Source organism: Mustela putorius, unplaced genomic scaffold, assembly GCF_011764305.1.
Source record: "Mustela putorius furo isolate JIRA1106 unplaced genomic scaffold, ASM1176430v1.1 tig00003932_pilon_pilon_pilon:0A:0A, whole genome shotgun sequence".
Classification (NCBI taxonomy): domain Eukaryota; kingdom Metazoa; phylum Chordata; class Mammalia; order Carnivora; family Mustelidae; genus Mustela; species Mustela putorius.
The window spans coordinates 10,766,092-10,791,857 of record NW_025422077.1 but is presented as its reverse complement, the minus strand read 5'-3'; the positions used below and the strand labels follow the sequence as shown (position 1 = coordinate 10,791,857).

Below are 25,766 nucleotides of genomic sequence, written 5' to 3'. Positions count from 1 at the left end.
ATAATAAAGCAGATAGATGTAGCTCTTCAAGTCTGTACTGGCAGAGAATACAATTAAACAAAGGCGATGGTTTTATTAAAATCACAATGGTTAATAGTTTAGGTAGACCCAACCGAATTCTTCACCATATAAGCTTTGTTACATTATTATGGCACAAATTAAAAATTAATCTCACACTACTGGAAGTATGCCTTTAGCTGTTCCTAAGATAGCAAAAACAAAAACAAACCAAACTCAAGAGTTTCCTAAAATAGCATAAAAATAAAAGGAGGTACATGTGTACTTTACATGTATCACATAGAAAAAAATGTTTAAATAACCAATGTTTCTCATCCTGCATTATTAATTTATCCCCAGGATTTTAAAAGCAAGGCAAACTATGACTCAATGAGAATGAGCTAACAGTCATTCAAAAATTATGAGTTAAAGCCCAGGAATCTGCTGATCTCTCTAGAAGAAAAAAGACCACGCATAACTTCTTTATTCACAACACACCACTAAGTGGAATTCTAGTTTCTCCATGACCTGATCAGCTGGAAAGAGTCTCTTCCTCCTCTGGATTCCTAGGGCCCTTTGTCTAGATTCACTCTAGAATCTACCTGAGTTATACACGAGCCTCATCTCCCTTTCCAGAGCAAGGTCCTGAAGGACATCTCTAAGCGGGCTTCCTACTAGATCCTCCCGGTGCCTGTACAATGCGGGAAGGCCACAGTGAATTCCTCCTGAGTGAATGCAGGATTAAGCGAACGAACATCCTGACAAATGTCTACCTACATGTTAACAGTAGGTGTTATGTCATTTCTCTATATTGCGTGAACACAGCGTTGTAGCTTTGGGTTAATAATGTTGACGAACAGAGTTAAATGATTTTTCTTGGAGGGACGCCTGGGTAGCTCAGTGGGCTAAGCGTCTGTCTTCAGCTCAGGTCATGATCGCAGGGTCCTGAGATCGAGTCCCACATTGCGTTCCTGCTCAGCAGGAAGCTGCCTCTCCCTCTCCTTCTGCCTGCTGCTCCCCCTGCTTGTGCGCTCGCTCTCGCTCTCTGCCAAAGAAATACACAAAACCTTAAAAAAAAAAAAATGATTTTCCTTAGAAAGATTTTTTTTAATTTAGTATGAGCTAGAACCATAATTAATCACGGAGATGACCAGCCGCAACATTTTTCAACTGACAGTAAACTAAACGGACTAGTACAGCACAATCAGTCCTCAGTAGACGTGTACAGCAGAATCCGTCCTCAGTAGACGTGAACTTCGAGGCGTGGCCAGGGGCCTCGAGCTTGCTTCAATGTGGAGCCTCTCCCAAGGATTCAGATGTTTGCCTTGGATCATCCCCACGAGGGATCATCTTAGGGAAGGGGAGACAGCTCACCCACCCACCATGAAATACAAGGGCAGGCCCTTTCTAATTAGCTCCAGGTGGGGAAGGTCTGGGAGGCTCCCCCTCGTAAAGTAGGGAGCGGCTTTCACTACAGAAAGAAGTTGTGAATGACTAAAATAAGCAATGTTATAACAGGCTTCTGCTTTTAGTCATCATTACTTCATGCGTGAAATTTAAACAGTACCTTTGATACCTTTCTCAGATCCCAAAGAAATCTTTGCTGGGGGGAGGGGCGGGAGGCGAGAACAGGCACAAGCCTAACTCTCTGCTGTGTTTTCGTGGTTTTAAATCCTCTCTACTTGCAAAAGTCTAGAGCAAATTTGTGGGAGAACAGATCCTGGGTGTGTTCTTCATAATTTATTCCACTTTATTTTATTTATTATTGGGTTATTTATTATTTATTATTATTTATTTATTATTAGTTAAGGTCCAACCTGCTCTTACACAGAGCATGAAGATCTTGGTGGGACTCACTGTCCTGACAAACTGGAAGAGGGCACAGCAAGGAGGAAGGGGAGGTCGGGGAGAGACGAGATCCACTTTAGAAGCCCAGGGAGCCCAGAAGAGGTGTGCCCGCGCTGAGCTCTGCCATGAGCCGACCTACAGCTCTCACCACCGGGGGTGGGAGGCTTCCTCTCCTGCTCTCCCACATCCCACCCTACTGCAGACCCAGTCCATAGAGAATAAGCAAAGCACAAACAAAAGCAACTAACAGAAGAGGACGGCAAAAGGCAATCACCCAGCACCAAACAGAGCTCCATAATGCATCTGCGTTGACCTCTTCATTTGCAAGCACCACCACTGGAAATAAGCTAGAACAAAAGATGATTCGCCCTGCGCAGCCATCAAGAACTCCAGGGCTCGCTGCATACATAATTCATGATGCAGAGGAAGCGGCCGTCAGCGTCATTTATCCTCGCCATCGTTTAAAGTGGTGAAAGGTTACTAGATATTCAGAAAGTCTCTGATTTCTACAAGACCCCTCCAAAGTCACGAACAAATGGGGAACTTTATTTTTCTGCAAATGTCGTTACTGACCAACCGAAGACTGTAAGTTCTTCTAGGACTCACGAGGTATCCATCGCAGGAGGGTGGGTTAGCAACCCTCATAAACCAATTCAGTGAGCAAGCAACATGCATGGGTCCTGTTGAAGCTCACCTACTCCGATCACTTTGGCTCTGTGTTTCACAAGCAGACGCCCCAGTGTGGTTCCAGTTCACCCCACCCCATCCCCTCAGATCAAGGAGAGAGGCTGTGCACCTCACAGACAGGAAACGGAAGCCCAGGAAGGTTACTTGACCTACCTGAGCCCTCAAGCCGGGCAGAGAGGGTTAGGACTCTAGTCGTTAACATCCTGGACAGTTTCCTGCATCCCCTGCCCTCACTCCCAAGACCCGCAACATTTACTGTGTGGGATTGACCTCAGAGCACCTCTCCCCACCCCACTCCTTCCTTACTTCCTCCACCCAAGCGATCTTCCGATCTTCCGTGCTGCCCTGACCCGTCTTAGAAAAGGGCCACTTGGCCCTTCAGGATTTCCCTCTCACCCTGGGGGGAGGGGAGGGGAATAATCAAATCAAATCAAATCAAAATATTTCAGCTTTATATTGATCTGCCAAGAATTGTGCCAAGAATCTTAGCTAATTGGGTAGACAGGCATTGGCACTGTGCAGTGGACAGAGCGGACTCCTGATAATCTGTCCCACCTTCTCCCCCCAACCCCGGCTGCAGTGTCTGTGACACTTCGGTGGCCCTGGTGGTGGCAGCAAGTCCCCAGGCACCACCTCTGCTGGGCGGAGATCTGTCCTCAGGCATCCAACCCCACCCACCTGCCTCCAGACAGGTCCCCGCCTCAGCCCCCTCCCGGCCCCCAGAGACAGGCTCCTCTCGGCCCTTACAGCACAGGCACCACCCGCCGGCACTGCTGCTTCCTGGGATCAGAGCCTTCTTCACCGCTGACTCCCCGTCGCCGGCCCGAGGTGTCACTGCAGACGGCCAGCTTATGCTTTCGGGCCAGCACGACAGGTGGAACGCTCGTGATTTCCCCACATGTTACTCTGTGTTTCATTCAACCAACCACCCATGTCTGAGGGGGGGAAGCTAGCATTCTCCTGAAAGGCAGTATGGGCGGGGTGACAGAGGCCATATGCTCCGGACGAGGGGAGCCCGGGCCCTGGGACGTAGTCTGTCACCTGGCTGTTACTCAGCCAACCTACACCTCAGTGTTCCTTGCCCACAAACAGGGCTCATGAGCCAACATGTATTAAGCGCTTACTGTATGGATTAATGGATACCGGGCACCCATTAATTCGTTTAATCCCCACAACATCAAGGGAGGCTGTGAGAGCAAGAACAAGTGCTAGATAAAGGTTACAATGATTTCTCCTCAGGTTCCCATGGAGAAACTGAGGCTCAGGGCAATCTCCCCAGAGGTGCGGGCTTCTCTGCTCCTTAATCCACTGGCTTTGAAAAATAAAAGATGTAAGGCCTCTCTCTCTTTCTCTCTGATGCGGCCTTAGCATAGGGCAAGAAAGCGGGAAGGCCATGCTCATCTCCACCTGGAGTTAACGAGACATTTGTCCTAGGTCACCCTCCCCAGGACACTATGCAGACTCCTTGGGGTGAAGACCTGTCCATTCCGGAAACAGGATGCGCTGGAGGAGAAGGGGGGAGTGAAAGGAGTGAGAAGCTGTTCTGACTTTCAGTAGCTCACCCCGAGATTCCAAGCACCGTACTATTATCTGCCTGATGCGTGCGCCTGCCCCCTTGCAGGGAGAGGGAGCGCGGGGGTTTCTGCCTGGGTGTGAACAAAGCCACCTACACACCACCAGATTCTTCAAAAGCAAATATTTGTCTGCAACCGAAGAACCAGCGTTCTTTTCTAACAAAGGACAACGCGTGTCATTCTAATTCCTGATTCCTGCCCCGGGTTCACAGTGGGCTCTGATTTCAATGGAAATCCCCCCATGAATAACCGTGTCTTGAATCACAAAGGGCACAATAAAGCAGAAGATCTACAGACGGTGAATAGGGATGGCCTGAGTATTCCAGTCTGTCTCGGGACTACCTGGGGCCAGGTATCCAGCAGTTTCTCTGGACTGGCAACAGGCATCCTGTTGTTGTTTGGTTTTCTGTTTGTCCCTTTGGCTCGGTGGGAGAATTTGAATTGCCCTGGTAATCAGTGAGCTGCAGCCCTCCCTGCTCTTTGGGTAAGCTTGTAATGCTGCCCTAAGCCAAAGGGACAAGACTCCGAGGCCAGAACGGGTTTCAAGAAATAGCAGCAGGCTAACAGATCTGATAAACTCTGTCCGCCTGCAGCAAAGCCTGGCCCCACAGCCTCCAAGGCAAATTCCTGAAATGACCAAGCAGAAAACAAGCAAATTTTCCCTTTCTCTATGCCAAGGAAAAAAAGAGATGGAAACAATGTAGTAATCAGGGAGAATGCAAGTTAGGTTACATAGTAACCAGACGGCATGCATATGTTTTTCTCCACGAAGGGAAAAGGCGAACATAGTCACAGAGGCTTAATGAAAGAAATAACCTCAAAAGAACACCTGCCCTAATCTGGAGAGGGCTGGGCTGCAAACCCGCCAGCTGGGGTTAGCAATATCAGAAACAGGGACAGATGCATCCATACACGGGCTTTGCATCCCATTTTTTTTTTTCTTGTTACTGTGCCCTGGGCACAAAATGGCCCAGCTCTCAGCAGACCTGTGAGCTGTTGGAGCATTACAGTGATCTTCTATCTCTATCTCTCTTTTTAGTTCTTCCCTATGCAATTCATGAGCAACGAGTCCCCTTAATGAAGAGCACCACGGCAATGCCAGGCCAATGTGCAGCCAAGGTAGGACAAGAGCATCCAACGAATATATAGAGAGATATATATGTATATATATCTATACATATATATATTTAATAACATAGTCAGAAAATGTGGCATACTCTTTTCCTCATACTGCCTGCGTTGATTCGGACATTTAATATGAGATGGCAAATTTTAAAGACCAAACCTTTCAAGGAGCCCTGTTAAAAAATCTTTCTCTAGGGGTGCCTGGGTGGCTCAGTTGGTGAAGCGTCTGCCTTCAGTTCAGGTTATGATTCCAGGGTCCGGGGATCAAGTCCTGAACCAGGCTCCCTGCTTAGCAGGGAGTCTGTTTCTCCCTTTCCCTCTGCCTACCACTCACCCTGCTTTGCACTCTGTCTCCCTCTGTCACATAAATAAATAAAATCTTTTTTTAAAAAATCTTCCTCTAAGAAAATGGAAATTTTGTTAGCATTAAACAAAATACACAATTAAGTATCTTTTCAATTTTTTAAAGATTTTATTTACTTATTTGACAGAGAGAGATCACAGGCAAGAGAAGCAGGCAGAGGTGGGGGTGGAGGGGTGGGCGGAAAGCAGGCTCCCCACTGAGCAGAGAGCCCAATGCTGGCCTCGATCCCACAACCCTGAGATCATGACCTAAGCCCTAAGCCAAAGGCAGAGGCTTAACACAATGAACCACCCAGGTGCTCCATCAATTAAGTATCTTCTCAACACACCAGATACCTTGATGAATCAGTTGGTTAAGCCTCCGACTCTTGATTTTGGCTCAGATCGTGATCTCAGGGTCTTGAGATCAGAGCCCAGCATCCAGTTCTGTGCTCAGTGGGGAGCCTGCGGGAGATTCTTTCCCTCTGCCTCTGCCCTTCCCCCTCCAAAATAAAAAAACCAAATCTTTAAAAATAATAATAATAAACACAAAAGCAACAGGATTGAATTCTTTACTATTTTTACAGGTCAGACATTTTAGTGTGCTGGGCTGGACCCATCCTTTATTCTACACACACAGAAGAGCCAACAGCTCAGATTATCTCTTAATTTCTGAACCCTTACTGGTACCAGAATAAAACACCCAGGGCACATCTCCTGTGCATTACAACCAAGCTGAGGTCTCGATGCTAGGACAAGGTTATGGGACAGAAATGAAGATTGTCCCACTAGCACAGACAGATTTTTCTTTAGGTGACAGCTGGGGTAAAAGGAGGAGCAATGTTTTGGATTAATGAGATTATTAAAATCATGATCAATTCTTTTTTAATTGCACACGGGGCACACAGCATTATTCTTGTCACTGTCTTATTCTGACCTGTGGCATATTTATTTGCAGATACGCAAGGTTTGTTGGTATGGCTGTCTAAACATGACATCACGTTAAAATGCATGAATGGGGGGCACCTGGCTGGCCCAGGTGGTAGATCACGTGACTCTAGATCTTGCAGGTGTAAGTTCGAGCAATGTTCTGTGGAGAGATGACTTAAAAAAATAAAATCTAAAAAAAATAGTAACAAAATGGGTGTGAAATGCATAATCACCCTGAAAACAATGGTATTCCAATAGGCATCACAAAAGCCAATTTAAAAGACTGCCCTTATTTTAAATCACAAAGTTAAACTTTCAGAACTCCCAGGCCCCTTTTTAAATCCCTCCATCTTGACTCATATATTTGCCTTTTTCTAATTGTATCTCTACACTGTTCTAAGCATGAAACTGGGTTACCAACCCCAAAGGAAATAAAATTGAGTATTTCTCTAGGCACCCGCGTGGCTCCCTCTGTCACATAATAAATGTGAGTCCAGCGTTGGACTCATGGTTTCAGCTCAGGTCATGATCTCAAGGTCCTGGGATAGGGGCCCGCAATGGCCTCTGCGGTATGAGCACAATGGCGCTGAGGGGTGAGTCTGCTTGAGGATTCTCTCTCTCTCCCTCTGCCCCTCCCCCTGCTCTCACTCTTAAATAAGTAAACAAATAAATAAATCTTTTTAAAAAGTTGAGTATTTCTCAAAATTCTGGAAACTGGAGAATTTACTTACTGTAAAGTTTATAAAACAACCTTGAGAGAATCAAAGGTTTTTCAGTATATGACCAACCAAACAGGACTGCCATTGGTAGAATATAGCTGAAATACGAACATAGGTCTGTAACTACTTACGTGAGAGCATCTCCTATATATATATATATATATCTCCTATATATATATATATATATTTTTTTTTTTTTAAGAATCTATTTATTTATTTGACACAGAGAGAGAGATCACAAGCACCCAGAGAGACAGGCAGAAAGAGGAGGGGAAGTAGACTCCCCACTGAGCAGAGAACCCGATGCAGGGTTCGAGCCCAGGACCCTAAGATCATGACTTGAGCCAAAAGCAGAGGCCCAACCTACTGAGCCACCCAGGCATGTCTCCAAAATATATTTTTAAGTGGCCACATGTAAGGTGCAAAACTGTTAGAGTAGCATTATCTCTTTCAGTTTAAAATATAGGCAAATACATGCTTTCTTGGAAGAAATCAAAAGAAACGTTTTACAGAGGAGAAAGAAAACTCAGGGTGAGGGTTATGAGAGATGGGATTTTTGCTTTTGAATATACCATCCACATACAAATGTTAGTTTTTTTTTATTATAAGTAGAGGTTGTATGGGTGGAGAGATTATGAGTCCTTCTGTTACTTCTCTGAATTTAGAAAAATAACAATGGTATTTCATTTGATCATGAGGAAATGATCAATGTTTTATATTGAATAAAATTCAAGACATCAAAAACTTTTTTAACCTTGAAAGGGGAAGCACACTAGAAAATAAACACCTTATATGTAAGACACAAAAGGTTATTATCTTGAATACTGGCAAAGAGTTAATATAAATTGAAGTCTGTGGTTTTAAGAGGTAAGAAATCACTGTGATTAAAAACAGAAAAAAGAAAAGTACCATGAAGATGATGCCAAAAGATATCAGGCAATTCACAAAAGCAATAAAACCGGGCAACACTCATAGAGGAAAACACTCACATTCATTAATTAAAATTTTAATCATCAGTGAAATATTGTTTTCCATCAAATGTTAGTGGATTTTTGAAATGATACCCAATACTGAGGAAGTACAGTGAAACCAATCTAGTGTCCTCAACAGATAAGAATATGAATTGGGATCCATCATGGAGAGCAATGGAGACATGACCCTATTGGACCGTAGACATCCTTGCCTTTGACCCAATGATTCCACTTTGGGGATTAGTGCAAATAATACTTTAGGGATTAATAACAAATAAGAAAGAGCTTTTGTAAAGAAATACAGCCATCAGAGAATTACGCATAACAACGAAAACCTGAAACAACTTAAGAGTCCTATGGTAAAATAAGTAAAGGTAAAAATCCCCTTGATGTATTGTTATGTGAATATCTATAATTATGTGTAGATACCAATAACAGGAAACTGTATTCATGATAGCCCACTTAAGTTAAAAAAACTATTTAAATTATTTATACGGTGGAATCACAGCTACTTATTTTAATAAATTTAAGATTAAAGGGGGAAAAGCTGAAAAATTTTGAGTAATCTGTGTTAATTTATGACATTAGATAACAGTCATGAGTAATTTTTTTCCCTTTACCCTTCAAATTTATGTATGTTTTAATAAAGGGGGAAAAAGGCACTTTTAAAAGAGCCTAAGGTGTTAATGACTAGAGATCACACTGTACTTACACTCCTTCCACAAAATAAGAGTTTTACCCATAAGCTTATTAGATTTTCAAGTGTTATGTTTAGACTTGTGCTTTCTGAAATCTTCCTAACATCTACTGAGCTCCTGCAATATGTCAAGCATTGTTCAAAGCATTTCACACATACAAACCCAGGCCTTGGGACCACCCTGTGACACAGAAAGGATTATGATGCCCCAAGTCACACCGCTAACAAGCAGGGGGAACAGGGAACCCAGCCCAGCCCTCCACTCCGGAGCCCCTGCAGCTGACCACCATATTGTACTGCTTCCGTTTTAAAATGCCCCACGAAATTCCACGTGTTTCGAGCAACTCAAAATAGAAAGGAAATCTGAACAAAATAGAAAATAAACAGTTAAAACATCGTGCACTTCCTAGGATTTCAGTGCCAATGTAACTTTGATCAACGAAGGGGCGAGGAAAGAGGAAGTAGAACACTGTAACTAACAATGTGCGCAAGCCTGTCAGAGTGTGGGCAGCAGCATCAGAACACATGAGACGCTTGAAATACAGCTTCCCATTACTGCAAAATTAATTTAAAAAAAAAAAAAAAAAAAAAGCTTTTTCGGTCAGTGCCACCAAAAGCACAAAAATAAGACGCTGAGATTTAGTCCACAATCAAATGCTAATTGTGTTACGTCCAAACTCAGCTCTATTTGCAAGATCTGTTATGGTAAGATTTAGAGGAAGGAAAATCGATGTTCTCGGATACATTCGCAGGGATTACGGAGGCATGCAGCCATCCAGCTGTTAGAATAACCAACTCGCCTTTCTCCCCGCTCTCAGACATGGAGAAAGTGGCCGGTGGCAGGTTTAGACATGGATCTAGGGGGCAGGTGTTCTGTCTGCCCAGCAACAACTTGATTATAAGTCTGAGCAAATCACTGGAAACTGCCCTTCCGTTCTCAGAGCCATAAATCTCTTCTGCGGTCTCAACACAGCACTGCTGGATGGAACAGGAATGGACCAGGATGCTGCTTCCAACTCTAGGGTATGGGCCGGCAGTGATCCCTGGCAAACTTTTACCAGGTCATAAGGGTAACGTAAATGAAGAAGCCTTTTTCTTAATATGATTGCTTAATGCTTTCATGCACACGCCCACCCCCAGGCACGGCCCACTGAACCAGCTGTATCACTCTCCAACCCTAACTTTTTAAATCCCACTTTAATTTGAAATATCCTTTCCACCTCCTTCAGGTGGTTAACTGGAAATCACCCTTTAATGCTCAGCTGCACTGTGGTCCTTCCAGGAACCTCTCTGAGACCCCATTCCCCCCCAGCACCTGACTGGGACCTTGCTGATCTCCAAGTGGGTGGGTCCCCGGCATTAGCAGACCACCCCCGCCCCCAGGCCCAGCATTCAGTGCTACAAAATGAACATGGAGGGAGTCGCACACGTAGGAAGCAGGGACAGAGCAGGGCAGTGGGTAGGAGCAGAAGGTCAGGGCTGCAATCTCAGCGCTGTCACTCAGGGACAGTCCCTTAACTTCCTAAAGCTCAGTTTCTCCACCTGCACACGAGGACAGTGATAATACCTCCCCAGCATTGCTGGGAGGATTAAACGAGATCATCCCTAAGAAGCACTTAGCACTGTCTCTCCACCACGGTGAGAACTCAACAGAGTTCCTGACTCCCAAAGTCTTCCCAAGCCTACACCCTTAGAAAGCCTGGCGTGATGATTAATACAATCACAGCCTTTATGGCATGAAAAATAAAAATCATACTGAAACTACAACAAAGTTGCTAAGTCCAACAACAGATTGTGGGAAAATACCTTTTTTTCCCTGATTTTATTATTTTCTCTCCCTATTACTTTTTTTTAAAACTCTCTTTTCAAAAAAAAAAAAAAGGAAGGAAAAAAAAAGAAAGTCAAGAAAGAGGCTTGTTCTGGGACACTCAAATTCACGACTAACTCCTCATTTCCAGGGTGGGGAGGATCTAAGAAAATTAACTCTTTCATTCTCTCAACGTTTAACATGCTAAGAACAGAACGCCACCTCCGCAACACTTCCTTCAACAAAGAAACCTATAAGCAGCAGCCATATATTTTTTATTACAACAGCATCCAATTTAATTTGTACTGTCTTTGGACGTGGTGTTCATAAATCTTTGGTGTCAGAAATGACTGATCACTTCAATCCTTCTCAGGAGGAAGCAAACACATAAAGGGTTCTAAGAAACGTAAAGTCTCCTGAGCAGAAGGCACTTTCCTCCTCAGAAAAACAGATTTGTTTTCAAAGTTTTTAGAAAGCCTCACCTCCAGTGCATTTTCTTCAAGATTTCTCTCCAAGATCTGCCTGAGATTTCTTGCAAACAAATGATCCAGACTGAAAATCAACGGAAGAGAATGGCTTGGGCACCACTTTGCACCTACTACTCTATATCAAGCAAATTCGAAGTGGTAGCTGACTTTTCTCAGTACAATCACATTTTTTTTTTCCAGGAAAAATCAAAAGCCAGGTTTTCTTTTTGAGTAATGATTCAAACCTGCAAATGAATTTCTCCATATGTATCAGATTCCCTATTTATAAAAATCAAAAATTAAATCAACCCAAATCCCAATTCAGCTCCCTAGACCATGTATCTTTTTTTATTTTATTCTCTTCCAACTCCTAGTTCAGTACAGACTTCTGCATACAGCAGGCATTCCAGTGATTAATGACAGAATCCAGCTAATAAACTTATGGTACACTTGTCTGTCTAATCTGGTAATAACCTAATTTTGTTTCAATGCAAGTCCATCCCCTTAACTCTCCTGCCTATGGTCTTGTCAATCATTCCAGAGCTCTACTCAACATTTTTGTAGAAAAACAGCACTGCGGGGCACCTGGGTGGCTCAGTTGGTTAAGTGTCTGCCTTTGGCTCAGGTCATGATCCCAGGACCCTGGGATTGATCCCTGCATCAGGCTCCCAGCTCAGCAGGGAGTCTGCTTCCCCCTTTCCCTCTGCCCTTTCCCTCTACCCATGCCTCTCTGCTCTTTCAAATAAATTAATTTAATTTAATTTAATTTAAAAAGGAGGGGCGCCTGGGTGGCGCCTCTGCCTTCGGCTCAGATCATGATCCCACGGTCCTGGGATAGAGCCCCATGTCAGGCTCTCTGCTCAGCGGGGAGCCTGCTTCCCTTCCTCTCTCCGCCTGCCTCTCTGCCTACTTGTGATCTCTGTCTGTCAAATAAATAAAAATAAAATCTTAAAAAAAAAAAAAAAGAAAGAGTAGAAAAACAGCACTGCATAGAAGACAAGTGATTACACAATACTTATACGTGCTTCTCTTCTATGTGTCTTCACAGTCAGCCCTCCCCCCCCATTAAATCACAAATGCCACAGAACAGACCGGAAGGCCCACGAGCTTCTCTCTATCCTCTCATCGACACCAAGTAAGAGGATGGTCACTGCAGCCATATTAAAAGATGTTCAACAACATGGTATCTCAAGGCCCAGCATAAAAAGCCCTACTCTTCTCAAGTCATGCTTCCGAAGGAAAGTTTGCCACAAAGAGCCTGGTGAGAGACTTTTCCAGTCCTTTTGCCCCAGAAAGGAAGCCAGCAGCCTCCCCTGCTCGACTCAAGATGCTCTTGACTTGAGGTGTCAGGGCCCTGACAATGAGTGACAATGACTAAATGCCATGGAATCTTTTACTTAGGGGCGTCTGGGCAGCTCAGTTGGTTACGCATCTGCCTTCGGCTCTGGTCATGATCCCAGAGTCCTGGGATCGAGTCCCACATCACATCATAGGGCTCCCTGCTCAGTGGGGAGCCTGGTTCTCCCTCAGCCTGCCGCTCCCCCTGTTTGTGGGCTCTCTCCCTCTGTTACAAAAAAAAATGATAAAAATCTTGGGGAAAAAAGGAATTGTTTATTTAAAAAGTTAATTTCCTGTTATATGGATATTGATTTAAAAAAGGAGGAGGGTTGGGATGTCTGGGTGGCTCAGGTGGTCGAGCAGCTGCCTTCAGCTCGGGTCGGGATCTTGGGGTCCTGGGATCAAGTCCTACATCGGGCTCCTTGCTCAGCGGGGAATCTACTTCTCCTTCTGTCTGGCTTTTCACTAATTCACTCCTTAAGAAACCAAGCGCCAGCATGGTCAGCTAAGAGATCGTGCTGAGAAAGGAAAAATGAGAAAATGTCTTCAAGCCTCCAGTGCCAAAAATAAAAATAACTAAAAAATGTTCCTCCTGCCTCTCCTCAAAGAAGTCAGGCTGGCTGGCCGTGGTGTCTGGGGGCTGTTCTCCGTCACCTAGGGCACAGGCAGGACACACGTCTGCATTCGCGACAGCCTGTAACTCCTCCCGGCTTCCATGAACTCCAACCTGCAACCCCAACTCCGTGCGGAGCTTCTGGAAAGCGACAGCATGGGGGAGCAGGAGAACAGCTGGTACAAACCAGGGAGAGCCTCTCCCCGAGACCACCACCAGCGCCCCGTCACTCTCCTCACCTACACTCGGTCTCTCTGGGGGACAGAGACAAGGAGGGGTGGGGAGAAAGCTGTGGAGCAGTGGGGGGCTGCAGTGGGGGGCTGCAGGGCGGTGGCAGAGCTCACTGACTGACTCCTGGAGGAGAGCAAATGTGAGATCAGGGGAAGAGGGCTTTTCGACAGCAGCTCCTGCCCCTTCATTCACCTTGACCTCCCAGCCAGCTGCTCCTTTGCCCACCCCTCTGCCCTGTCTGCCGGAGCTAGGAGACCCATAGAGGAGGCAGGAATGGAGGTACCAGGAAAATCACATGAGCAACTTACATACGTTTACCTTTAAATACACACTTTAAGGTAAAGAACCTTATAAACAACCCAAAAAGCTCTTTGCCGAGGAATCAATTAAGAAACACTAGAATTTCTTGAGTTCTTTAAAAATAACCAATCTCTACTGAGCCCACCCGCTTCCCCCATCCAAGCTTCTGAGCCCTGTGCCACGCACTGTCCAGGAGTACTGGGCCGTCAGAGGGAACGTCAGGACTCGGAGGAAGGGTGTAACCACAGAATCATACCGCCATACCTTACGTGGGACAGTCTTTGTGGAAAATGTCACTACGCGTGCTCTGCGGTGGTCTGAGATGCCTGTGGATGGCTCTGGGTGCTACAGTTGTGCAGACATCAGAAGCCAACCGGGGATCAGAGGGCAGCTTCTTTAATGCTAGAACAGAACTGGGGAATGTGGGTCAGAATGGGGCCCCGTCCTGCTAACCCACTAATGCAAAGGTAGCCAGCCCCCAGAGGACTGTAAGTCTAATGGCCCAGCCCCTGGTTTTGTAATCAGAGCTGCTGAACCAGGGAGAGCAGAGAGCTGGTGGGGCCTGCCCCAAGCAGACCCGACCCAGTGCCCTTTCCACGGAGCCCGGAAACACAAAGAACTCTTCTCTCCACCCCAAGGCACAGGAGTGCAGGGCTGCAGGAGAGTGAGCCCGAGAGGAGGTCCATACCTGTCCTGGCCTTTTTTTTTTTTTTAAAAGACTGTCCATGATGGATGACCATGTCCTTCATCTAAAGAAGCACCCCTCCCCCCCCCCAAAAAAAAAAAAACAGGCTCCCATGGAGAGAAGGAAGTTCATGGGTGAATGGAGAAAGCATCCAGAAATGTTCACCCCAATAGCAGCCTTGCACCCCTCTCCTATATTGTAGAGCAGAAGGCCCAGGCCCCGCCCCACTTCTTCCAAGACACAGAAAACCACTTTTCCTCAACACATTTTCTCACCTAATCCCCCAAACAGCATTTTAGGTGGTAAAGTGAAGTATGTGATTAAGAACAAAAACAAGTGAGGTTTACGGGAGGTAAGGTGAGCGCGGATCAGAACAGGACCTGAAACACGGGCTGACGAATAGGAACTACTTTCTTGAAGTTAATTCTAAACTCCTTGTGCAGAGATGGGCTTGGGATTCTATTCGAGAGTTTAAAGAAGAGGCACCTAATACTTAAAATAATTTAAATACTCCAAAGGCTTTTCAAGTCTTTGAATTCTATTTTGCCCCATAGTTCTTTCTCCCAGAGCATGATGAAGGTTTTGATTTTTATATGAAACAAAGCCCACGAGAGTTCAAAGAGCACTGCTCACAAAATAAAAGCCAAGAGGCATCCGTGTTAATAAAGCTAAACCAAAAAAGATACTTAATAACCTTTGTGAAATTAAAAACAATGACTAATTCAAACCAAACAACTAGGTCATGCTCAAATTCCAGGAACTCTAAAACTGAGCTATAATAAGGCAAGAATTCTCCTTTGCTTCAGTGGTCAAAATGAAGGGCCCATTCAAGGGAAAGGCCAGTAATACACACACAATGGGCACACCAGAGGGACACTTGCGGGGTGGAAGAGGGAAGCTGGGACACAGGACAAAGCGAGATGACCATTCCTGGGCCACCTGGGAATTTGACAGAGAATGTGAATAACAAAGGGAAAAAAAAAAGGTATTTCTCATAAAAGACCAAACAATCATTCAGCAAACATCTGAGCTCTTACAAAAGCCACAAAGCCTCAGGCAGGCCTCCTGCTCTGAGGAAGCCAGCGAACAACCTAATCAAAGAGATAGTGTGACATCCAGAAACCCCCAACAGAGCAAGGCAAGGATGCTGAATGCCTCAGAGGTATACACAGCGCACAAGAAATGGAACAAGGGCGAAAGGCACTCAGGAGACGAAAGGCTCCGAGTCACTGAGTGAAGGAAAGAGACCAAATATAACAGCAACTGTATGCTACTTATCTGTCTACTGTTTTGGGCGGCTTTTCCTAATTGTTCCTAAAAATGACCTTTAAAGATTCGGAGAGTAGGATATTTAGTGAAAAATCACCTGCAAGCCAAGTTCAACTCACTAAGACCCACTCTTCCGATTGAAAAATACACTTCCTTGGGGCGCCTGGGTGGCTCAGTGGGTTAAAGCCTCTGCCTTCAGCTCAGGTCATGATCCCAGGGCCCTGGGATTGAGCCCCGCATCGGGCTCTCTGCTCAGTGGGAAGCCTGCTTCCTCCTCTCTCTCTCTCTGCCTCTCTGCCTACTTGTGATCTCTGTCTGTCAAATAAACAAATAAAACCTTAAACACACATACACACACACACACACACACCCCTCCTCCATTCCACCCCTTGAATGGAATCTTCGAAAGACAGGCATCTTGCTAGGACCTATATCCTAGCTTCCGCATCGGACTCAGTATGCCACACATCATGCAACCTCAGGGGTATTCAGCTCTCCTGCTCTAGATGCCCTATTGGCAGAAAAGAACAAAAGCATAAATAAATACACCACCGAAAGAAATGTACCCTACCAAGTACGGAGGGTAGGGTACCTGGCTGGCAGAAGCTAACAGGAGGTCCGTACCTGGAGAAAGCAGGCAAACACACACCGACACTCTAACCTCTTCCGAGTTTCCAAAAGCATCTCTGTTGCACAACCCTTCCGGCTTAAACCAGATTAAGGAGGTCATCTCTCTAACAACATGAAGAGATCTTTTTTCACTAGAACTTTTTTTTTTTAAGATTATTTATTTATTTATTTACTTACCTATTTATTTGAGAGACAAGAGAGAGCAAGAGCGGGGCGGGAGGGGCAGAGGGAGAGGGAGAAGCAGACTCCTCGCTGAGCAGGGAGCCTGACTCAGGGGCTCGATCCCAGGACGCTGGGATCGTGATCTGAGCCGAAAGCGCCTCTCACTAGAACTTTTAAAACCAAGGGGTCGTTGGCTGAGGAGTTTTTAAAACATCACATTGTAAACTGAAATCAGGAAAGAGAAATCCAGCATTATGTCTCTCTAGGCCAAATGCATGAGCGCAGCTCAGGCCAGAAAGGATAGTGTCAACTATCTTTCTGTTTCCTTTTAGTTTCAACACTGAACAGGACCAACCAGGTCCTTTACCCTCCCACCCCCTAAAACACCTTTAAAAGATAGTAATGGAATTTTCCATTTCTTCTGTATAAAATCAAGGGAGACAGTAATTTGCTATTGATTCTTATTTTAATGTCTTAAAGGTGAAAAAATTAAAAATCCACTTTTTCACCACTGGGAAAAAATAAATGAATTTTTCCGCCAGTAAACTTTATTTTAATGGATCTCAAATTTCTCTGACAGTTGTCTGCTCAAGTCATTTCTATGAAAAAGCACCTATTTTAAAAACTAATAACTTAAAATTGCCACACATACACAAAATAAATGGTCCACAAAACATTCTCCTTCGATTTTATGTCATCATATCTAAAATTATTGAGTTTACAGGGGTGGCTCAGTCAGTTCAGCACTGGACTTCAGCTCAGGTCATGACCTCCGGGTCCTGGGATTGAGTCCCACATTGGGAACTCTGCTCATCAGCGAGTCTGCTTGTCCCTTTCCCTCTGTCCCTCCCCTTGTGGCCATTTGCTCTCTCTCTTTCAAACAAATAAATAAAATCCTTAAAAAAAGAGTTTGCAAAGGATCTTGATACTTTAATTGAATGTAAAACTAAGTAACAAATTGTTTCAATGTCTCTAAAATACAAAATGACCTCTTAAAAAGACAAAAAGTCTACCAATAGATTCAAAGCTTTCTGCTGACTGAAAATCTATTTTAGTGACCCTGGGACTCAAACGTATTTTTACATGGATGCCCTAACGGAACACTCAACATTATAATTCTGTTTGTACATTGCCTTCTAGTTTATTATTTTAGCTCTTCCCAAGTTGTTCAGAATTGTGATAAATACTATCAAATGATGGCTGCTACAGAACAATCTGAAAGAGGAAAATGTGTTTTTTTCCCATCTTCTGTTACTCATTTTTTTAAATTGAAGTGTTTTTAACATATAATACTAGTTTCAGATAAATAACATAAGGATCTGTGTCTATCGCAAAATGATTGCGATGCTAAGTCTAGTTAACATCTGTCACCATACAGCTACCTCCCTGTCTTCTTAATGTCATGAATGTACCATAATGTACCATATCATCTTTTTCCCACTACTCTGTGCCCTTTGCTACTTTTCAAAGAAATATAATCCTAAACAAAGCAAAAAAAAAAAAAAAAAAAAAAAAAAAAAGATAACTTGGTTCTCCGACCACAAATAAGACAGAAATGCACAATCTTTGTTACCAAAACACCTAATGACTTATTCTTACTCAATAGACAAGATAATTCAATAAATTTCAACCATTTATGGTTTGTTTGTTTGTTTTTTACATTGAGAAAAATCATCCTTTCCTTATAGCCTAGATTGCAAACCAGGTGTGCCTCCTTTGAAAGGCAAACAGGCAAAACAATAGCAAGATAATGGACTCTCAGGGTCCATAGCATGGCACATGCTTGTTGGTGGAACTCATGACTGTTAAAAATAAAAAATAAAGAGATGAGTTTAGAGGGGAAAAAAAATCCGGCCCCATGATTAACTCCTCAAAGTTCCTGGAATTCCCCTACACAAATCTTCACTTGTCCAATAATCTGGGTCTTTCCCTTTGTTGATAATAGCAGATTTATTAATGCTCCATCTTTAGATTAGGAATCAGCTTTAGGTAGCTCCTTCACTAAGCAACTCTGTGACTATGTAACTCTTCACCACTTTATTCAATCTAGTAACACAATAAAAAAGTATTTGCTTCTGTGAGAAAGATACAAAGGCAAATATAAGACAGACTAAAGAGTCTACCGTGTCAGGGACAATGACAAGACACCAGATAATCACTCACAAAGGACAGCTCAATGGACTGGTAACTGAATAAGGTGGCTTTTTTCAAGCTGGAGAATTAAACCCCGTCTAGATCTAGGGCAACAGGAAGATGTTACCCTTGGAAATACAGGTGTCCAGTTGCTTCCTGATACTATTACGAGTTGCATTCAGACTAGGACAAAGATCTGAATGGCCTGCAGTCTTGCATTTCAGCACGGCTCTGCTCCCTGAGGGTGGGAACCGAGGGGAGAAACTGGCTATGATGCTATCATGCGGGTTTGTCCTCAGGTCACTTGGAATGTTGTTAACGATGCCTACACCCACAAAATCAGAGTTGTTTAAAGAATGCTCCAGTGTGAAAAATGGACACATTCCCAACTAAAGACTCAGGATATCAATTAACCAAGCTCCGAAAATCCCAGACCACAAGTCCTGGAGTTCTTCCACTCACCTATAATGGTTTAAGAAAGTAAAACAGAAAAAAAGTCTGTGGCAAAACATTCCCCAAAAGAGAAAAAGGAAAACACACACACACACACACACACACACACCTCTCTTGTCAGCTTTTTGTCCCTTCCATCTCCAACCAAATATTACCAAAGAGCTCCACTCTCTACGACTCAGCAAAAAAGCAAACCTTTAGACCTCTATAAAGCACGAAATTGGCAGGAAATACCCAGAAAACTCCCCTCAGAGATTTCAGTAATCCCTCCTCCCTGCCTGCCAGTGTGCTGGGTAACAGTGATCTTAGCACTTAGTCACGCATTTCAGACTGAAATTCTGGTCCTTCCTAATCCATCATTCACCCTGATTACAAAGCATTCTTCTCTAGAATTTCCTAAGAAAAATGAGCAATAATCTTTACGTTACGATTACACGGAATCCAAACAAAAGACGGTGAAAATGACATCTCCAGCCGAAAGCCCCCCTTGGAGACGTGTCTAAGAGGCACAGTACCTCAGGGCTCGGCATGAGGCTCATGTCAGACACGGCCCATCTTCTGTTCAACCAGCTGAAATTCCTTCCATGAAAGGTTGGCTCACTGGGGAAAAAGAGATCCAAAATCCAAAAGTGGGACCGGAAACCACTTTTGGAGTCTGGGTTTTTATTAGGAGAGTGTGATCCTGGGGACAATTTAATCTCGCTCATGTATGTACTGTCTTTTGCTTATCCCCTCAGCTACCTTGAATTTACCCTTAAGAACTTTCCCAGGGAACCTGTGAGGTTAAACAAATAATCAATTAAATGAGCCACAAGAACCTTAAAAAAAAAAAAAAAAACAGAACACACCTTATACCACTGCCACAGAAGAGCCACGTCCCTCCCTCCACTTACCTGGGAAAGCGTGTGGATTGGGCGACCCTCTCTTAAGGCACTTAGAACAGAGAATGTGCACGGTATAGTGCAGTCCAGGCCATTCCTGAAGCAGGACATTCAGTTCCTCTACCAAGGGGGTTATGGCTTGCCATGCCGTCCATATGTTTGGTAACGACGCGTGGCTGGCAATGGACAGAGTGTCTGGCTGCAGGAGCCCCTTGGCCGGTCTGTAACTGACCACCACCGGAACCTTCCCCCGATACGCAAAGATCTGAAGTTTCCCGTCCGATCTGTGCACCACGTGGCTGTTGATCTGGACGCTGTAGCGCGCGAACAGGCCGGGTGGAAAGGTGAAGGGGAAACTGTATTCAATCTGCAACTGCTCGGCCACGAAAGACTGCCCGGCCAGGTTGGTCCCGTTAATCCAGGCCTCTGCATGGGGTACCTCGTTCTGCACATAGCACGGGAACTTGTACCAAGCCGTGGACCCATTCAGAGGCTTGCCTTTGGGCTTATTGAGGCAGTAACAGAGTCCCATCTTCTCCAGCAGCTCCAACAGCAGCTGCAAGTCCTGCTGGGCCTGGACGTGAGGCTTCAGCAGCAACCGGATGACATGGGCTGGCAAGAGCCCGTGAAGCAGAAAGCCCTCCACGTAATGATGGAGCTGGGTGGCCCGCAAAAGTTCCTGGCCTGGGGTGGGCGTCACCATCAGCGGGGAGCTGTCGCCCTCACCCTCGCCCTCGCCGCTGGTGCCCAGGAGCAGCTTGTGCAGCAGCAGGGAAGGATCCCTCTGGAAAAAGACATTGAGGATGTCGATGAGGCGGGTGAGGTTGTGGAAGACGTGCTCCTTGAGGGCTGGGCTGTCCTCGAAGTAGAGCAGCTTGCCGCTCTCGTGCAGGTACGAAAGAGCACTCTGTAGCCGGTCCTCGGTCAGACCAGCCTGCAGGCCCAAGCGGGCCGAGTCCCACCAGCTGAGCCACAGCCTCTGTGCCTGGGGCGGCTGGAAATGCAGCTCTTCCAGCACCTGCCAGGATCGAGGCAGTACTCTATGTAAATTGGGGAAGATCTCCCGGTGCTCAGCTACGGAGAGCAGCTTGTCCCGAAGGCGCTGTAACTGGCGAGGGTCTCTGCAGCTGACGGGCAACACCGGAGACAGGATCTGCAGCCGGTGGTTGAGCAGGTACTGAAAATGGGCCTTGCGCCGCCGGAGGTTCTTGTCTGAAACCCCGTAGTAGGCAGCGTGGGGGCTGGCGGAGCGCAGCTCAAAGTCCCGGGTCAGGGCCTCGTCCACCACCTGGGCCAACCGGCTCAGTCCCTCCGCGTCGTGCTTCTCCTGCAGGGCGATCTGGCGGTGAATGTCCAGGCACTTCTCCTCCAGCTCCCGCTCCCCACACAAGTCTGCATGCGTGCCCACAATGCACACCACGGCATGGGGAACCCGGGCCCCGACCCGATGCAAGAAGGAACCTACGGTGGCGGGAAAGCGACGGGGCTCATAGGTGGCCAGGTTCACCACCAGCACGTAGAGGGCTCCCGGGGAGAGGAAGAAGGGCTGGATCACCTCGTAGCTTTCATCACCCGCTAAGTCATACACAATGAACCGCAGCCCCCGGGAAGCGTCCGCCGTCCAGCTGGTCACCTCGATGCCTTTGCTCACAGAAGGAGCTGCAGCGGGGCAGCTCTTTTCCTTGTCCCCTCCTCCCTGGTTTCCCTCCACTCTGTCCTCAGTGAGACAGTGACGGAGCAAGGTCTTCCCCGCGGCCTTGTGGCCCATCAGGAGCAGCTTGAGGCGGGGCTGCACAGCGGGCTGGGAGTGCGCTAGCTCCTTCTGGTAGGCTGCGATGTAGGGGATCCCCTTCATGCAGACCTCGTAGGGGGGCTGGATCAGCGGGTTGTCCTTGATCTTCCACAGGCCCACCCTGGAGAGCTGGCCGAAGTTGTCGGGCAGCACGGCGATCTGGTTCCCTTGCAGCACGAGCTCCTCCAGACCCGTCAGTTCCACAATGGAGTCGGGCAGGTAGCGGATCCGGTTATGATCCAGCCAGAGGGTGAGAAGCCGGCCCAGGCCCGAGATGAGCGGCGGCACGCAGGTGAGCTGGTTGCGGCTCAGGTAGAGCTCCTCCAGCCCAGCCAGGGGCAGCAGCGCGGCAGGGAACTCCTCGAAGAGGTTGGAGGAGAGGTTGAGCATTTTGAGCCGCTGCAGGCGGCTGAACTGGGCGGGCAGAGCGTGCAGCCCGTTGTTGTCGAGCATGAGGCTCTCGAGGCCGGCCAGCTCGCAGAAGCCGCTGGGCAGGGTGCCAAGCTCGGCCCCACTCAGCCAGAGGATCTTGAGGGCGCGCAGGGCACTGATATCCTCAGGTAGGCCCCGCAGCCGGTTGCTGGACACGTCCAGCTCCTCCAGGGCCGCCAGCTGCAGCAGCTGCCGGGGGAAAGCCGTGAGCTGGTTGTGGTCCACGTCGAGGGTGCGCAGGCGCAAGAGGCAGGAGAGGGAGTCGGGCAGGTGTGCCAGCCGGTTGAAGCTGACATCCAGCTCCTCCAGGTGGGCCAGGGTCCCCAGCTGGGCGGGCAGGGCGGGCAGCTGGTTGTGGCTGAGGTTGAGCTTGCGCAGCTCCCGCAGGGCGCTCACCACCTCCGCGCCCAGGGTGGTCAGCCGGTTGTGGCTCACGTCCAGCTCGGTGAGGTGGTGGCCCAGCTCGGCCACGGCCGGGGGCAGCCGGGCGAAGCGGTTTCTGCGCAGCACCAGGACGCGCAGGCTGCCCAGCGCCGAGCCCAGCCCGTCGGGCACCTCCTCCAGGCCGTTGTTGCCCAGGTTCAGCACCTCAATGTCCCCGATGTTGGCCGGCAGCACGAGCTGAGGGGCGTCGGGGGAGTCGAGCTGCTCGGCGCCCGCCCCCGGGCAGCCCCCGGCCGCGCTGAGGGTGAGCTGGCGCAGGTTGCTCCGCAGCTTCCTGGCGCGCAGGGCGGCGTCCCGCCACAGCCTCACCGTCTTCAGGTTCCCGCTGTCCTTCGCAGCCATGGCAGGGGCCCCGGGCCGGCAGCCTCACGCGGACGCCCGCAGCTACATGCCGCGCTGCGCCCGGCCGGGCGCCAGGCTCCCGGGCCCTCTCGCTCCTCTCTCCGCACCGGCCCTCGGCGAGCGGCGGCCGGGGGTCCTAGCGCAGCCAGCGGCCGGGCGCCCGCAGCTGGGGGGCGGCGGCGGCGGCGACGCGAGCAGCTCCGGGGGGCGCCGGGCGCGCGGCGCGGGGGGAGGCGGCGGCGGCGGCGGCCGGCGGGCAGTGCAGCTCGCATTCTCCTTGCTCCCGGGCCATGGGCGCGCCGGGGCAGCAGCAGGGCCGCCGCCCGCCGCGCCGCGGAGGATGCCTGCGGCTCCTCCTCCCGCTCTCCCCGCCTCGCGGCGGCGCCTCGGTGCCCACTCCGGCCCCGCTACCCTCGCCGCCGCGGCCCCGCGGTCGGCAGCCTCGTCGCCTCCGTGAGCCCCGGGAGGAGGGCGGCGCTCGGCTCGGCGGCCGGCATGTTGCGGGCGCAGGGCCGGGGCGCAGCCGGAGAGGAGGGGGCGGCGGCGCCTCCTTGTCTCCGCTTCCCCGGGCTCGGGCGGGAGCGCGGGCGCCGCGTCCCCGGCGCTGGGAGGGCGCGATCGGGAAGCGGCAGCGCCGCCCGGCGGAGCGGCCCCCACGTGACCGGCGGAGGCGCCGCGTGTTCCCGGCACCGCCCCGGGGGCGGGAGCGGCGGGCGAGCGCCGGCTGCGGGGCGGAGTGCGCCCGGGGCGGGGGCGGGCGCGGGACCTTGGACCGCGGCGGGCTGGACGCGCGCGGGGAGCGGGGGCGGGCTGCTGCGCGAAGCTTCGGCGTGGTCCCGGTAGGGCTCGCCTGCATCGGGCTCTTTGTCGGCCCCCTGCCTCTGAGCATTTCTTTCTCTTCCCTCCCGTGTCGGATCCGGGGGCTTCCCTTCCTCATCCTCACAGTCCTTTTCCTCGTTCCACTTTCCCTGCGTCCACACCGAAATGGAAAGGGCAGAACTGAGGGGCCCGGGTTCCACTGGAGGAGCTTAGATCCAGAGTGTGACCAAACAAAAGGACTAAAGCAGGCAACCATTCATTCATCTGGTAAATATTTATTGAGGCCCTATTTTGTGCCAGACCGGCTGAGACAGACGTTCTCAACTCCCTTGGGGAAGGCTTTGAGCAGGTTTCTTGCTGGCTTCACTGTGGGGGATAGGGGTGGGGGGCCAGGCCCTGCAAAGCCTTTCCGATGTGGGCTAGCCCATTTATCTTCACAACACCGCCCTGAAACAAATCCCATACCCCCATTGCACAGTTCTGTTACTGTTCGTTCTAGGAAAGGGTGCTCAATTTTAAGGTTTATTTTTTCTCTGTGAGGACGTTTCCTTCAGCTCACATCCGCACTAAATAAATAATGTCTTCAGAACTTACTGGAACCTGGACGCCTACTAGGTGTCTGGATGTCACCTCCATCACTGATTCTAAGTTGGTTAATAATGAAGAGAGCTTTCCGAGACATGAGCGTAGATGTGATTTGTTGAATGCACCACCAAGCACTGTTGCTCTCCCTTCACATGAGGTTGTTGTCCTCCCGGGACCCATATTTGGTCCAGTTATTTCAGTAGAAATAGTTTGTCTCTTCAAAGAGCGCTACTGGACGTCTTGGTCTGGAAATCTGCCCCGGGGATGGTTAGCCAGCCTTGGTCCTACACCTTGTAACTGGAGAATGCTCCTGGGGCTAAGCTGGTCCCAGAAGCTACCATACCACAGGTGAAATGTGGGTGGTTGATGGGAAGAGTTGAGCTGTGTCCTGAAGGAGATCACATTGCTCAAGGATTCCCCCAGGCTCCCACCCCAACAAAAGTTCTAGATTACCCATGCTGAACTTTTAATTTTGCAGAGTAAACAGGCCCCACGTAAGTGACTTCTCAATCGGCCAGCCAGGTAAAGGGCAGACCCAGGTGTGCTAACTCCCCATGTGGCTTATTTCTTTGAGTACCTCACCTTCGTAGTGTGCTTAAGTCAGACCCTAAATTCTCTACCTTTAGCTCCTTCCAACCCAAATGTGACCCTCAACCTGAGGAAAGAGATTGGAGAAGGCATCAGCTCCCTACCCCACTTTCAGTGTCTAAACTGAAGTCCTAAAGTGGTTTGGATTAGATCTAAATGACTATGCTGAACTGGTCCTCTTTAGAAGCTATCAGAAGGGGTGCCTGGGTGGCTCAGTCATTAAGCGTCTGCCTTCTGCTCAGGTAATGATCCCAGGGTCCTGGGATCAAGCCCTGCATCCCGTTCCCTGCTCAGTGGGAAGCCTGCTTCTCCCTCTCTCACTCCCCCTGTTTTTGTTCCCTCTCTCACTGGGTCTCTCTGTTAAATAGATAGATAGAAGCTATCAGAAAATTATCCTTCCAGGGGCGTCTTGGTGGTTCAGTCAGTTGAGCATCCAAGAACCAGTTCTTGATTTTCAGCTCCAGTTATGATCACAGGGTCTTCAGAAAGAGCTCTGTGTGAGGCTCTAGAAAGTCAAATCAGGAGATCAAATAAAACTCCAGGAAAATAAATTGTGTCCAGTATGGCTCTAAAATCCAGGCAGGAAAATTCCTGCCCTGGGCATCCAACCTTGCTATATCTTGTCTTCCTCTTGCCACCCCCACCCACGCCTTGTGGAAAAGTTCCTGATGGGCCAAGGAGAATGATGGACATGCCCCCGCAACCTTCTAGAATACACTTGGTATGAAGGACCCTAAATTCCTTGTACAAACAGCCTCATGCCCGCTGCGGGAAGCGGGGGCAGTCGTTCACAGTCATTCAAGAATTGCTGATGTGTATGTACATCCCAAGCCAACCCCGCATGCCACAGTCTCTCCCCTGTGCTGGAGGGGACCCAGGTTAGGATGAGGGGGGTGTGGGTGGGC

The 25,766-nt window shown here is 48.3% G+C and overlaps 1 protein-coding gene across 2 annotated transcripts in view; it reads right to left on the bottom strand.

The window, feature by feature from the left end:
* Nucleotides 1-23,027, bottom strand: part of MFHAS1 (multifunctional ROCO family signaling regulator 1) — a 99,046-nt gene extending 76,019 nt beyond the window's left edge. Inside the window, exon 1 of one of the 2 annotated variants that reach the window (XR_199821.2) lies at nt 19,872-23,027. Coding sequence is in view for 1 of the 2 variants with exons in the window: in XM_004757815.2 (XP_004757872.1) it covers nt 19,872-22,869 (2,998 nt within the window). In the remaining variant the exon portion in view is untranslated. The remainder of the gene's footprint in view (nt 1-19,871) is intronic. The other variant, XM_004757815.2, reaches the window with a different exon arrangement.
* Between the last annotated feature and the right edge of the window lie 2,739 nt (nt 23,028-25,766).